Below are 17006 nucleotides of genomic sequence, written 5' to 3'. Positions count from 1 at the left end.
TAATGTTCTCCCTCAGCCATGTTTGAGTCTTGTTAGAGGGCTTATTAGGAGCTTCATCTTGTTGAAAACAAATCCTCGTGCTCATCGAACTTAGCTTTGATCCATGGGAGCACACGGTTGTCCATTATTATTATTATTATTATTATCTCTATTTAGGAGATTTTCAGCCGCAGGCTGGTTCATCTCCGTAGCACGGTTGTCCATGTAGACTTATGTGTTGACTTTAACACCAGCTTTAATGAAAACTAGAGGCATTTTCAATCCGTTCGATGCAACTGCTCCAAATACCATAACTCCGGTGGGATTCTTGGTAGTAAACTTGAATTTTACGTTTTCTGGAACATCCTCAATCTTTAGGGGTGAAATGAACCTATAAGTGTGCGTGTTATATACTGGATCGATAGTGAACAGTTTCAGAGAACACGACGATCGGATCCCGAGCAAAGTTGTATATTAAAATACTGTCAAAATGATACCTTATTTTGTTTTTGAAATCCTGTTGATAACATATTTTGATATGCTATTTTTTTTTAAATTCGGTTGAATTCATATTTTGATATTATTTTGATATTTTTAAAAAATATAATTAAAAACAGAATTTGATATTTTATAAAAAGAGCATCCACACTTATCACTGCAATCTACATTTATTTTTATTTTGTCTTTTTACGAGTCAATCAGAATGCTTGCTGTTTTCTTCATGAATATCACAAAGACAATTGCTCACGATATCATGAATATTATTCATGGTGTATTTTCATAACATGAAAATATGCTGTGTTCATGAAATCATGAGTCACATTTCTCATTTCGGAGATCGGATTTTTTCCCGTGTTGATTGAGAATGATTTATATAGGTGAGATAGCTTGTGTGGATGGCTATCGGGCGCAGACGGCAAGACGAGTGAAAATCGATTCTAATACCTATGTTACGCTAGTAACAAAGGTAATAAGGCGGAATCTCCAACACCAAATGTCAGATCGGTATGACATTTTTTTCTGTAGGTAGATATGGATAAGATCTTCCCATTGCTGCAAATTTTACATTGATGGGATGTACCGCACCCGAATGATTTGTAAAAAATCGTTTACTAAAATCATTATATCCTGTAAATCTCCGGAACCGGAAGTCAGATCGGTATGAAATTTTTCCCAAGTAGATATGGATTAGGTCTTTCTACTGTTAAAAAAAGCATGTTGATAAAGTGTACCACTGATTTTTAAAAAAATCGTTAGCTAAAATCATTCTGCCATATCTCCGAAACCGGAAGTCAGATCGAGAAAAAAAATCAACAGGGATCAATGGTGCAATGGGGCCTATCAAACGAGACATCAACCATATTGATCGGATGAACCATCTCGAAAAAAGCTTGCCTAGATGGGACGCGTCCACAGACGCACATACAGATATCAGCAAATTTCATCTTGCTGGATCGATTTTTCATATTCAATTTGATTCTACGATGTCGTAATCAAAGCTGGTAAATATCACGACCGTCATGTGACAATGAGAAAACAGGTCCTCGCACTATCACGAGACGAAACTACCTATCATGAGATTTCTTGTCATTTTCCTATGATCTAGCATTCATGAGAATAATAGTCATTCGGCTTTAACATCAACATTTCTAACTGATTTAGATGAGCTTAGGCAAGCAACAGTATGTAATAGGCAGAGTGTACACGGGAAAAATCCGATTCCATTATCATGAACAAAAAATCATGAAATCAAAAAACTTGCCAGCCCTTGAAATCATAACAATGATTCATGATTTCGTAATGGAAATTCTTGATTTCATAATGCAGCGGAATCATGACCGCTTCAAGCGTTACCTGAAAAACCGTGTTCACTGCACTACATAGGTATCTCTTATACGCCTTTTGCCTTCCTTCTGATACAAGTATTGATAGTCTAGTGGTCAAAGTACGGGTTTAGTGATCGTAAGGTTCTTGGTTCGAATCCAGTTTGATGATTTATTTTATTTTTTTACATGTTTTGGTTTAAAAACTAAAAGTTAAATTCATGAATTTATATTCAAAGTGTTTTTTATGTTACTTCATACGCGAAGTTAACGATTTTCAGAGTTGGTTGGAAATGCTAACATGAAGCTTTTTTTTTAGTGTGATGATTTATTAGCTAGAGAATGATCTTTAGAAGAGGGTAGGTGGATAGTTCCGGTAGAGTACGGCAGTATGAAAATTGAATAGAAGTTGAAAATGAGCGAAGGGCCATTAAAGCGACAGTTTTCAAGATAGACGCATATTTTTGCCTAGCCCGTACGATGTACGCGGGGACTTGAAGTATGTCTCCAAATCCACAGGCAAAAATGTGCGTCCCTCTTGTTGCTCATAAACTGACTGCGGCTGTGGAATAGTTCTAGTGACGTTTTCATCACTACCTAAAGCCCCACGTTTGCGAGAGCATTTCCAGTCGATGGTGTGTTATAATGCAGTTCTTCTTTACCCAACTATTGTGTTGCTCCTCTCGTCATGACCAACGTGATCATCTCAGAGAGAAAGCAGTAGGGTGGTTGTTGCGTGCTGTACCATCATCAGCATTGTTGACGGCTACTCCCGCCTTGAGTTGTTACATTCAAAGTGTTTTTTATGTTACTTCATACGCGAAGTTAACGATTTTCAGAGTTGGTTGGAAATAGCCGTCAACAATGCTGATGATGGTACAGCACGCAACAACCACCCTACTGCTTTCTCTCTGAGATGATCACGTTGGTCATGACGAGAGGAGCAACACAATAGTTGGGTAAAGAAGAACTGCATTATAACACACCATCGACTGGAAATGCTCTCGCAACGTGGGGCTTTAGGTAGTGATGAAAACGTCGCTAGAACTATTCCACAGCCGCAGTCAGTTTATGAGCAAAAAGATGGACGCACATTTTTGCCTGTGGACTTGGAGACATACTTCAAGTCCCCGCGTACATCGTACGGGTTAGGCAAAAATGTGCGTCTATCTCTAAAAAACTGTCGCATTAATGGCCCTTCGCTCATTTTCAACTTCTATTCAATTTCCATACTGCCGTACTCTAACGGAACTATCCACCTACCCTCTTCTAAAGATCCTTCTCTAGCTAATAAATCATCACACTAAAGCTTCATGTTAGCATTTCCAACCAACTCTGAAAATCGTTAACTTCGCGTATGAAGTAACATAAAAACACTTTGGATGTAACAACTCAAGGCGGGAGTAGCCGTCAACAATGCTGATGATGGTACAGCACGCAACTACCACCCTACTGCTTTCTCTCTGAGATGATCACGTTGGTCATGACGAGAGGAGCAACACAATAGTTGGGTAAAGAAGAACTGCATTATAACACACCATCGACTGGAAATGCTCTCGCAACGTGGGGCTTTAGGTAGTGATGAAAACGTCGCTAGAACTATTCCACAGCCGCAGTCAGTTTATGAGCAACAAGAGGGACGCACATTTTTGCCTGTGGACTTGGAGACATACTTCAAGTCCCCGCGTACATCGTACGGGCTAGGCAAAAATGTGCGTCTATCTTGAAAACTGTCGCTTTAATGGCCCTTCGCTCATTTTCAACTTCTATTCAATTTTCATACTGCCGTACTCTACCGGAACTATCCACCTACCCTCTTCTAAAGATCATTCTCTAGCTAATAAATCATCACACTAAAGCTTCATGTTAGCATTTCCAACCAACTCTCATGAATTTAGTTCATGATTTTAACTCGGATGATTCATGATTTCCGGAATCATGGGTGCGTTACGCAAACATAGCGCATGAATATTATTCATGGTGTATTTTCATAACATGAAAATACGCTATGTTCATGAAATCATGAGTCATTTATCTCATTTCGGATTTTTGATTTGTTCCCGTGTATATATTTTTAAGATTTCCGCGGTACAAGTAAAAATAAAATCAATAAATGGGCTAGTAATAGCGATGTTAACAACACTGTCACGTTCTGTCATGACAAAAAATAAATGAGATTTTGAAGTAAATCTCTATCATCGTTTTCTCATCCGGTGATAGTGACAGAAATATCTCTGTAAATATCGCGTGAGATCTTTCATTGAAATTGACATTTGCCAGCCCTGGTCGTAATCAAACTATCGAGCCAGATCGAGCCGATTTCTATCGATTGAGAATGTTTTATACAGGTGAGATAGCTTGTGTGGATTGCTATTGGACGCAGACGGCAAGACGTGTGAAAATCGATTCTAATACCTAAGTTACGCTAGTGACAAAGGTAATAGATTCACTTCCTCAACTCTGATGCCGAACGCTTTACAATGGTTGTCGGTGAAGGAAATAATTGCATATTTGACCATGGTGTTAATTTTTAAAGTTAAAGATTTGTTGCCTCGATATTTGTGTAATCGAATTGAAAGAGGAAGTGATTTTCATAGATATAATACTAGAAACGCGAATGAAATAAGAACACCAAATTTCTGGACCTGTGCTTCACAAAATTCATTGTATTTTAAAGGAATTCATGTTTTCAATACGATGCCTAGACACATCAAACGTTCAGCAAAACTTACGGAATATAAGAGACATTGCATTTCACACACGCTGTCTTTTGAACAGGTATCTAATGAATTTATTTTTATGAATTGACAAATAATGTATCTTGCTGGATAGCTATCATAACGACTTTTTCATTAATAATTGTATGACATGAATGCATCTGCAGGATGTAAAATGTCAATAATAAACAACAACAACAACAACAAATTAATAATTGTAGCAGTGCAAAAACTATTTTATTCACAGGATGGTTATGATGCATTTTTAACATTTTATTTAATAATAGTAATTATATATAAACAAGTAATTATGAGAAGTCTTCAAAGGTTTGAGCCTCCCGTACGTATTACAGATGTGGAGGACTGAATTTAACATTCAATAAACAAAAAACAAAAAATGAAACATTGATGCTTATTTGGCAGATGTTTTAAATTATTAGCAAGTTTTCTGGCTGATTATCGGGGGGCTCGTGAGCATTCCTGAAGTTGCTGAAAATAACAAATGCACCAGAATGCTTTGTTGATTATTCATGAACACTTGATCGCTGGGGAGGCTTGTGAATATTTGAGGGGGCCAAAAAGGTAAACGAAGAGGTGAACGCCTAAGCTTTTTCTCATTTATATCGCGATGAAATAATTGAGAAGCGTTGAGGGAATTTCTATCTGAAGCTGTAACCAATTCGTCTTTGATTGCTAATCTGTTTAAATGTTATACTTAATTATCTTAAAGGTAAATCGTCACGCTTAAACTTTTGTAGAGGTAAGCGGTGGAACCATCATCAACATCATCATCATCATATCTCACTTTATTTGATCTTGTACCATTGTGTGGTGCCGACAGGGATTGAACCCAGGACCTTTGGAGTGAGAGGCAATCACGTTTACCACTCCACTGCCGGTGCCGTTAATCACATATTTTTGGAAATATGTTAATCATTTCACATTAAAATCAGCACGGAAGACAGAGAGACGGAAATGTGACATTTTTCATAACGTTATTTACAAATAGATCCTTGCTAAAAACAGAAAATATAACGACCCAATGTGGCTTGCGAACAATCCACTTCAATTAATTATAGCAATAAATATCTGCCCTTCTAGAGCAGTATACTAATGGACTTTACTGCCAATGTTCTTATCAATCCTGAATTTTAAATTGCGAATGCAGCGAATGATAAAAAACAGAAATTGAACTCATTGTTCTTGATTATTTATTCGCAATAATATTTTTGGATCTGTTTGGATAACCGATAAAGAGCGCACTCAGGATCCAGAATAGTTTCCCTTGAATATTTCATACTGAATTTTATACAGAAACTACAATGAGACAATTTAACTGGTCTTATTGGACCTTTAAATGGACCCTACACGATGGCTTTTACCGTGGACCATCTGTGATCTCAGCGACGCCTAGTGCATATTAACGGGGTTAATTTTGAATTAGAACTTCTAGTAACGCTATGACCATCAGACAAGTGAGTTTATGGTAGCCTTATTTGCTGTTTTGATTTGATTATGCGTTCCACTTCGCATCGTTTCATTTCGCTTTACTCTATTCCATGTGATAGATGACGTTTGATCAAATTTTAGTTTGAACGACGTGCATATTAGCGGGGTTCATTAACAGAAAGCTGCAGCAACATACAGCAAAAGCAAAAAAGCAAGTACGGGAACAGACAGATCATCAATATGATTGTCAATAATTCCCCTTCAGCTATTTGGCTCTGTAAAGTTTATTCGATTGAGCCTGTAAAAATAAATTAATTTACAACAAAAACATAAAAATTCCCCTTCATGTCAATATATTGTTCGTTTAACAGAGATTCTAGGTGACACAGTTAGGTAAACTAAGCCATTCCCTTATTCAAGATCCGTATTAACTGCTTAAATTGCAACCAGCCAAGCTAATCGCATTTCTTCATTTTCATTTTACTCCGATAACAGGTCTTCATCCAAGTTCAGAACGAGAACGACAACGTGCCCCTAACGGAGGAAGCCGTCTACTATCCCTCCGTACTGGAAAGCAGCCCCAACGGTGTGAAAGTTCTTCAACTGATTGCTGACGATCGCGACATTGATCCACTGCAGCAGATTTCCTACCGCATCACGTCGGGCAACCCGGAAGGCTTCTTTGCAATCAACAGCACTAGCGGTAAGTAAAGCCATTACCAACCACCATGGTAGAAGTTTTTCCCTATAGTTACGCGATAAAAGTTATAATTAAGTTTACGCTAAATGTCTTCACTCGTTCTTCGATAGCCCATTAAAATGCCATTCTTCTCCCCAAGGACCATGGTTGCATCATGACACTCTTCCGTGGGTGGTTGCATGACGGAAAATGCATTTAAAATTCAATTATTTTCTAATAAACGTCAACAGGAACAATGAGCTATAAATATTGATCGAGTTGTTTCGCCCAGCTTGGTTTTGAATTTGCGGACGGACACTGACTGTCTCTCTCTTTCTCTCTGCTTCTGCTCTACCTCAATTGCATATTGATCCTATTTCGAAGAGCACGAGCCGTGCAACGAACGATAACAATAACACAGCTCGAGTGCAGTTTGCAGCACAAGATTGATTGACTGTTGTTCGGACCGTAGGTAAAAGTGGAAAAATAGTTTTCTTTTCCCTGCCCCATGGCTCCGACTCCGACAAACGAGAGTGCACTCTTTCCGGGTCCTGTGCACAGTGGAGCGATGCTTGATCGTTATTGAAATTATGTATCATTAATTATTATTTATATGTTTTTTTTTTCTCGATATATTATAGCTTCAAAGGCAATATTTCAGGATAATGCGATAAGAACTGAATTCCATGCAAAGCGGTAATGATGAAAATCCGTTGAAAAACTGTGAATGTTTAACAAGATATGGCACATTGATCTACCTAGAAATTCAATACAAATGAATAGTTAATTTCAATGGCATCATAGTTTCTCATCTTTAACGATTAAAACTTTCACTTCATGCAATAAAATGGCCATTAATCCGTTAAAACCTTTGTTAAACAAAGTTATCATATTACTAAAACTAGACAAATTGTTCAAAAGGTCCTATCTGCTTTGATCGATTATCTTCGTCGACTTTCGCTTTCGTTAATAACTTAGCTGCCAAATTATTCACTATTGTGTTTAACCTTCATCAAACTTTGTGGCATAAATAGTGCGAAATCTGTTGGTATTTATATCTATTCCAAGTATTCCAAGCACAAGTTTATTGTTCTGTGTTAAAATTGATAATTTTCATGAAGATCGTTTTTTTCGGTTATATTTAGGAGCCATCCTAGGGTAACGATTTTGTCTTGATCTATAGCGCAAAAATGTGTATGGATATCCAAATTACCTAAAAGCTATGTTGGTTACGATTTAATACAAAACCTTTTCATTGCGACCGTATTTTGTATGGAGTCGCCCCACTGTGCTGTCTACCGGTGTATCGAGAAGAAATTGCAGTTAAGCCTACGGGCAGGAACTTGTTCTTGATGCAATTTGAGAGTGCACTTGTGGTTTGTGTATCGAAATAGGGGCAAGCAATAAGCTTCAATTGTTGGGATATTGCCGGCAGAACGATACTCTAGTCGGATACAAGTAGGTAGCTTTTCAGCGAAATGTTATGCAAACCACTTGACTTCGGCACTCTTCTCAGGTTGGTTTTCTTTTGCCACTGCCTGTAGCTTGCAGCTTGGAAAGTATTTCGACCCGTGGTGATGTCAGCGTATGTGCTCAGAGAGGTCATAGTGTTGTTTCTGGATGACCGATAAACAAAAATATGTGAGGCCAGTATATTCTATATAAACATATATGTGAATGAAAATTAGATATGTTGAATTGGTTGAAAAGAACAGCTCGCACTTTTTTGAACGAGCATGTTCTACCAGCTCGGTTCTTGATTTCGTATGACCAGGTGGATTTCAGAGAAGATCAAGAATCGTCTCTTCCAATTTGAATGCTTGATAGGATTTTGTCGCAAAAAAAAAAGAAAAATTGCAATTTTTTTCCTTGATTTGTTTTCCGTGCTGAGCACCAATGCTACCGACGCCAGGAAGGCAGCTCCCACACCTGGACCCTACCTATCGACCCATCAACTCATGAACCGGGGACCAACGGCTTTACTTCCCTTCCGAAGGAAGGCGTGATCAGAGATGTTATGCCTCAGAACATCCTGGCGGCGCCGACTGGGATTGAACCCAGGCCTGCTGGGGTGAGAGACAATCACGCTTACCACTACATCACAGGCGCCGCTAAAAAAAAAATTACACATCGGAACCAATTGGAGCCATTTAGTGCTCATGTTCAATTAGACAAGCAGCAGCAGTTCGAATTTATTAGTGTAGCTTTTCAATACTGATAAATCTGTTGCTGTTTGCAAATTAAGTCGATTTTTCAATGTCTTTGCCTGTTTGACATTACTGTTCAATTATTTTTTGCACAGCAGTCTTAAATAGTGGAAAATGTGCAGAACAGACATCGTAATTTTAAATTTATTGATAAAAGTGCCATCATAGCGTTTCGTGTGTTGCCGTGAAAAAATACTTGGGATTAGTGGTATTTCCTACACATCAACATATGCAAACAAGCATCGCATCATACACCTGGCCACATCCTTACATTCGCAGGCAGGGGAAAGGAAGGAAAAATAGTCCAACATCTACATAAGGCGTTGCAGTGAATTCACATTTCAGCGTCTTCGTACGTTCGTCGGATACTTCATACTCAGCTACTCGCTCCAGCAGCGTTGCCAGTATCCCAGATTTATCTGGATTTTCCACATTTTTAGTCGTCTTGCCAGATAAACAGACAGACCACGTATATTTCTAGATTTTTAAAATATATTCCAGATTTTCCCAGATTTTTTAAACATGTTGCTTTAAAAATATCACTGCAATGGATTTATCATCTAATCTAAAAATAAAAAGCAAAACTTGCTACTCAACGTCTATCAACTTTGGACATTACATAATTAAGGTAATTCTGAAAATTGTGAAATCAAACGAGAATGTCAAGCTAATTCTGAGTAGAGTTCCATCCATCTTTGTGGGCTTTGTTTTCGTGTGACTTCACCCGTATTGAGTGCCACGAAGTGAGAGTTCGATTCCTGCTCCAGCCGGTTCAAATTTGACTACCTGCAAATTTCCCTACTGGTCTACTGGGTGTGGTGTGTTGTCCGTTAGTGTTAAATATACAGTCTGTGAAACCTCTGGTTGAAGACGGTGTCAATTGTCTTATCAAATCTAATGACAATTGCATGGAGATTTTGTGAATACAGGAAATACAATCTGGAAGAGAAATCATAGAAAATTCTTATGATGAAACTTAAGGAGTATTCTGATACGAATTGTGAGAATAATTTCAATTGAATTCTGTCCTATGAAGATTAATTTTAAGACATTTCAATGGAATTATGCGGAATTTCTGGGAAACGTTCAAAACCACTTTGGCAAAGTACTTGAATAATAAGGAAATACTGAAGAGGATTTCAAAACAATTTTTACCTACCACGCATTTCAAAGGAAATTATCGGATGAGTCTGAGAAGAGCGTGACGGTCATTCTGAAGAGTGTACCAAGGAAATAATTATGGTATTTTTTTCAGGATTTTTCTCTAATGGACATAAAATTGAGCCAATTTTTGGGAATTATTTCCAGTTTGAGGGAATTGTGGAATTTGATAGTGATTTATAAGAGATTAAAAAAGGTAATGCTAAAATGTTACTGTAAAAGTTTGGATATTATCAAGATTATTTTAGAGTAAATCTGTGCAAATTTCGGAAAAACAAGTTTTACTGATATCTCATCAAACATTTCATTTGTTTGCTGAGATTGAGCTAAGCATTACACGAGACTCAGCTATCAAATGTCACTTTTGCTGAGATCTCAGTGAAACAAAACTCGGTAGAAAAAACTAAGTGTGTATGATGGAATTCTAGGGCGAAAATATTCTTTGAAGAGTCCTAAGTAAAATCAGACTAACAAAAAATTTCATGATCTGGAACTCCTGAGCCTTCCAAAATGAAGCTATCAGACTTTCGTTTTAGTAATATAATAAAATTATTCTTTAGCATAAAATTATTCGTAATGGTCATGCGAATAGTGGAGTTATCCGTAGTTTAGGTAAACTGTGTGAGAATACCACGATGTTAGACTTTGATTCCCACTTCAACCAGGTGAATTTTGCTTCAAAACAAAATTTCCTACTGGTCTACTGGGTGTTGTATGATGTCAAGAATTAAATGGTAAGTCTGATCGACCTCAGGGTAATATTAGAATTATTTAGAACAAATAAAATCTTTAAATTCTGGTATTGCATCAAATAGTAAGGGCTACAACGATTATTATTAGTTAAAACATATCCATCCCATCAAATTTGCTTGATTCTTTGCTTCTCATTCTTTTTAAAAAAGATATAATTAAAAAAAAAAACAATACAACATACTGACCGATTTTTATGGGAGATTGGCACATAACTTTGATTTCAATAGCATTTTGTTAAAAAGAGGATTTTTTAAAGCATTCCAGATTTTTCCAGATTTTATATTTTAACTGTTACAGATTTTTTTTCTGAAAATGACCTGGCAACGCTGAGCACCAGTATCATTTTGATGTACAGCCGAAGCTCTTTATAGCGACATCGCAGGGGACTGTCGTTATAAAGAACTTTCGTTGTAAAAGATAGTCATTATATAGAATTTCAATGTCGTTATTGAGAGAGAAACGTTACTCCATGCTAAACAATCAAACTATATTTTAGATGATTTCAATCGATTTTTAACAATACAATACATATTGTTTAAGATTAAACCCAAACAAATTTCCATTCATTTGTCCCCTACACCGTTTGAAAAATCATGTAAATATCTGAGAGATAAAGCGCAGATAAAATTAACTCTATATTTGGCGTAAATTTACACGATATGTTTTGTAAATTTAAGCGCAATGACTCTTAAATTAGCAATATTGTATACAAGTTTGTAAACGATTTCGTTGTTTATGCTAACTGTAGCTCAAAATTAAACGAAGGGTGATTTTAAGCCATAGTTTTCTGTGTAGAACCTGTTTTTTAATTAAAAAAATTGCGGAAACTGTCCTTTGGCAGATCTTCCGTAGTTAATAAACCAGCACATATTGTTTGGAAAGCATCTAAAAGTTGATTCTTAGAAGGCACGCTGGTTAGCTCATTGTCAACAGTTTCATCAGTCGCTGAGTGATTTTGATCATCGATACTGCAGCAATGATGAACAATTCTGACTATGTCATCGTCACTCAAAAGTTCTCCTTCACAAAGGCCGTCGTCAAAAGTCACGTAGTCTGGAATACACAAATTTCCTTAATAATATTATTGAAACATTGCAGACATGTTTATATCTCCAAATGAATCAAACCTTTCTCAGCGAGCATTTCAAATTTTGATTGAAATAAACTTTCAAAGACTTGATTATGCCAAGATCAAGTGGTTGGAGCACAGAGGTCATATTTGGAAGAAAATATGCCAGTTTTATGTTTCTCAACTTTTGCTGAAAGTTTGGATGGCTGGGACAGTTATCGATAAACAAAATTATTCGGATTCCTTCAATCATCATTCTTTCATCAAGTTTAAGCACCCATTCTTCGAACATGAAGCTTACCATCCATACTTTTTTGTTGCTTCTATAGCTGACTGGCAGGCTCTTGATATTTTTAAAGCATCTAGGTTTAGCACTTTAACCAATGATCAGAAGCTCCAACTTTTCTGATCCGTCCATATTGATGGCAAAATGTGTAATTCGCTCTTTAGAGTATTTTCCCCCATGAAATTTATTACTTTTGAAACAGTATGTTTTGTTGGATAAGCATTTGCAAAATAGACCCGTCTCATCCATATAAAGCACATCTTGTGGACTGTAGTCAGCAATCAACAGTGGCAACGTACCGGAAGTGAATCGCCCAGCGTCATCAACATTTACGGCTCCAGTTTCTCCACTAAGACTTGTACTCGAAAAAAAATGCACCATTTTTATCCGTGTGTAACTTTTTTATCCGTGGGTAAAAATTGATAAAAATATGGGTATAAAGTTTGTTTGGAGTGAATTGTTTACATGTGTAAAATTTCATAACAATCGGTTCAGTGGTTATTGAGATGTAATCGAAACAAGAAGAAAATCGCCGAAGAATTTTGCGCGCCGTCATGGAAAATCCGACTGCGACCATAAGATGGATCGGAAGGCAACTGGGAATCCCCCATACAACTGTGTCTCGGGTGGTAAAATCGTTTAAGGAGTCCCAAACGACCGAGTGGCGGGCTGGAAGTGGAAGAAAATCGAAGACAGCTGACCCTGTGAAGGCCCGGAAGGTGTTGGATTATTTCAAGCGTAATCCAAACCTTTCGATTCGCGCCGCGGCTCTGAAGGCAAAATGTTCCGCCTGGTTCGTTCAGCAATCCATGAAACGAGCTGGGCTTCGTGTGTTCAAGGTGCGGGAGGCACCAAACCGGCGTGATCAACAAAACACGGCGACCAAATCCCGCGCAAGGAAGCTGTATCGAGAGTGGTTAACGAAACCGATGTGTGTGGCTATTAGAGTGATGCAAAATTTGAAATTTTTGCTCCACAATACTTAAACGATTCCAAATCGAATCCTGACTAACCTCTCAAAATTTGAACCCATTTGGTGAGAAACTGTAGCTGTAACGATGAGCAACGCGATGAGCGAGCAATCAGCGATCATAAAATCGCTAGTTGTGACCTTCTGAAAGCAAAATTGATAAATTTTATATGTCATACACAAACTTTACCCCCTCTTCTTGCACCTTACAAAAAAATATCATTATAGTATCTCATTGTTTCATAATTACGAAAAATAGCATTTGAGCTGTAATGAACAATTGCAAGCCTGAATGAAAGTGACCAAAAAGGTCGGCTCCACCATTGCACAAAATGTAATGAGGGGTCTTAAGGGAAAGGTGCGGGCTTTCAGCGATGGAAAGGAAATGTAATAAAGTAATTATGCCGAAACATAATCCATAAGTATTAGTTCATTCCCTGAAAGTGTCTAGAAAATCCGACTTTAAATAAATTTTTGGCAAACACTTTTGCCTGGTGCATTTTTTTCGAGTACAGGCCTTAGCAATTTTGAACGACAATCCATTCCTCTTAACAATTTTTTCATTTCAAAAGCCACATGTGAAAAGGGCATCAAGCTTTTTGTAAAGAAACCTTTGTAGACCCTCTTCTCGCCATCCGAGGATCCCCCACGCAAACTAATTACATAATCGGGAAGGGGAAAGCTTCCCTATTTGGTGATGTTGATGGTTTGCGTTGGTGTCATATAAGTAGCTTGAAAAGCGCACAAGAAGGTTTGTTTACAAAATGCTTGTATGCCCTTTTCACATGTTATTTCTTGTCAGATATCGGAATTTTGAACGACATTTTTTGCTGGCAAAATAACATCAGAGCTTTTTTCTAATGGAACATACTGAACCGAGCGAGTTTTTTGTGTTGCAGTGAAAACAAACGGGCCTGTAATGAAAAATTTGGTAAGATAGACTTTGTAGCACTTCCAATCAACATCCTTACCTTTTGCTAAACCTGTTCTTTATTTTTTTATGATGGATGAAAATGTATTGTGCGGCACTTTGAATTCTTCGGTGGATAGTATTTTATTTTAAACACTATTTTCGAAGTTTTTGATTATGTCCAGTTTTTCTTTCTGTAAATTTAATGCTTTTCTAGTTTTTGAACTCATTTTTGACCGTGAACTAAAAGCAAAACCAATGAACTTTGACTTAACACGAACTTTAATGCATCTGTTAATTAACAAAAACACTACGCGAAAATCTCGTTCAGGTGGACTAAATTCAGTTTAAATGTAGGCAAATTTGATATATGCGTAATATCTATTGTTTGCAGATGGAATTTAAGTAAAATAAAAAAATACTGATGGTGAAATTGTTGAACATGAAAAAAATCTACGTCCAAAAAACATATTTTATTAAATATTTAAATTTAATATTGTCTACGGCTATAAAACCACTCTGAGATACAAATAGTACCTTCATGATACTTTTTTTTTATAGTCACTTTAACGCTCTTGGGTCATTCGTGACTTGTCCGGGGGTGAGATTTGAACTCGTGACTTTGGCGTGAGAGGTATGGATGCTAACCACTACGCTTCATGATACTGAAAAATTTCGCAATAGACGAATTTCACGCTAACCCGACAAAGGAATTGGCAGCACCCTCTCAGATTTCAATGAAACTTTGTGGGTGTGTAGATTTCGTCTACTGAAGCAACTTTGCATACCTATTTTTTTTTAACGTTAGACCTTCATTTAAAAAGGGCGGAGCTTTTTTATATTAATACTTTCTTCAAAAAATTATAACTCAATAATGTCAAGTCCTACAAAAATTTTGCCTATAAATGATTTGTAGATAATCAAATGATCTTGCATGCATCCATGCAACATTAAAAATATTATTGCTACACTGAAGAAAAAAATGTTAACATGAAACACTTTAAAATTAAGATTTCTCAAAAATACCATTTTTAAAAAATTGATTTTTTTTCTACAGATAGGCAGACCATTTATCTATAACTTATTCATATATCTCAAGATGGGCACTTTTAAAGAAAAAAAGTTATTTAACAAAAACTTTTTCGTGTTCGCACTGAATAAACCAATGATTTTTTTTTAGTGTAGACATGAAGAATATTGAAATGTTGAGACTCATGTGAAACCTACCACTCAACCGGATTTCACTCAACAAGCTCAAAATAAAAGGTACACCAAAAAAGATATTGAAGACGGATTCAATCCTAATGTGAATGATATAGAAAATTTAATTTTAAAGTTATGTTTAAAGTTATTGGCAGAGTATGAAAAAATGGTGTTCTTATTTCATAAATTTTTATTTTATCTTATTTAGAGAATAGCTTACATATATATTATTTCTTAACATTGTCAAACAAAGTATTTTTTTTTGATGCTCCGTTGAATAAGAATATTTTTAGCTGCAATTTGATTTTCGGCAATAGGCTGAAAACTGTGATTTTTTTTTGTGTACCAGATATCGTCTCTGCGTGGTGAAACAAATCTTCTAGTTCTTCTGGCATTTTTTCGTATTGCTCAGTAGATATATAACAGAAATTCAATTTTGTGATGCTTTTATCTGTTTGTTTAACTGCCCAGTCGTAGAGCTCTCGTGGGGTTGTAATAGTATTTCCGCATTCTTGGGCAAGGCTTGCTCTTTTTGCCATTCGTTTTAAAGTTCCACCAATAGCATCACAGGAACCTTTGCCATGAGATGTTGCAAAGAAATGCCAATCTGCTTCCAATTTGTGCCTTGATTTGAAGTTACATAGACTGGCAAAAAAAATTTCTGTTCTTATAAGGAACAGCTGCTCCATCTCACATAAATGTAATTTTGGAGAAATCTATTGATAGTTTCAATAATTCTATCAGTTTTGAAATGAACAATTGAACTGCTATTGTATCATGGGCCAATACCTCTGATATTATTATAAAACTAACGTTTTCTATTTTACTGTCCTTCATATAATAAACCACAAAAGGGTGAATAGTTGCCTGGGCGTTATTCCAATGGTAACCCTGAGCAGCGTTCAAAAAAATAAATGATTAGTTCTCAGAGAAATTGAAAATAACAATTAATTCATCTTCTGTTCTTTACAAATAAAGTCACGAGTGATTAACTTTTCAATTTTATCTACGAAGTACGTGGCAAACTCTGGAAAAATTACAAAGCAGTTCATCCATTATTTCTTTCAAAGTGTTTTTTATGTTACTTCATACGCGAAGTTAACGATTTTCAGAGTTGGTTGGAAATGCTAACATGAAGCTTTAGTGTGATGATTTATTAGCTTTATTAGCCCGTACGGGCTAGGCAAAAATGTGCGTCTATCTTGAAAACTGTCGCTTTAATGGCCCTTCGCTCATTTTCAACTTCTATTCAATTTTCATACTGCCGTACTCTGACGGAACTATCCACCTACCCTCTTCTAAAGATCATTCTCTAGCTAATAAATCATCACACTAAAGCTTCATGTTAGCATTTCCAACCAACTCCATTATTTCTTCCTGGGATACGATCCCTAAACTATTAGCATGTTCTGTCCATATATCCAAAACTAGCTGACCCTTCCTTAATATTCAAACACTTTATAAAAGATCGCTTTATTTTTTCATTTGGAGTTTAACTTAAAATTTTTTAAATTTGTCGTTCCCACCCTGAAAAAAATCATAGATTTTATTCAGTGCGAACACGAAAAAGTTTTCGTGGAATAACTTTTTTCCTTTAAAAGTGCCCATCTTAGGATGTATCAACAAGTTTTAGATAAATGGTATGTCTATCTTTAAAAAAAGTTTCAGATTAAAAAAATTGTGTTTTTGAAAAATCTCATTATTATTTTTTTATTTTTTTTTTTCAGTGTAGAGGAAGTAGAAGACCATATTTTTTATATTTTCTCACAAAAGCTCATTTATTTTTCTACAAATCATCTT

At 36.4% G+C, this 17006-nt stretch overlaps 1 protein-coding gene across 4 annotated transcripts in view; it reads left to right on the top strand.

The window, feature by feature from the left end:
* kug (kugelei) overlaps positions 1 to 17006 on the top strand; it is a 375801-nt gene that overhangs the window by 148535 nt on the left and 210260 nt on the right. For all 4 annotated transcript variants that reach the window (XM_065236080.1, XM_065236079.1, XM_065236078.1 and 1 more), the window contains exon 4: positions 6464 to 6671. In XM_065236080.1, coding sequence (XP_065092152.1) covers positions 6464 to 6671 — 208 coding nt within the window. The remainder of the gene's footprint in view (positions 1 to 6463; positions 6672 to 17006) is intronic.

This window comes from Ochlerotatus camptorhynchus, unplaced genomic scaffold, assembly GCF_037179485.1.
Source record: "Ochlerotatus camptorhynchus isolate MF236.1 unplaced genomic scaffold, CSIRO-AGI_Acam_v1.1 ptg000526l, whole genome shotgun sequence".
In the NCBI taxonomy this organism is placed as follows: domain Eukaryota; kingdom Metazoa; phylum Arthropoda; class Insecta; order Diptera; family Culicidae; genus Ochlerotatus; species Ochlerotatus camptorhynchus.
This window is presented reverse-complemented; position numbering and strand designations above follow the sequence as displayed.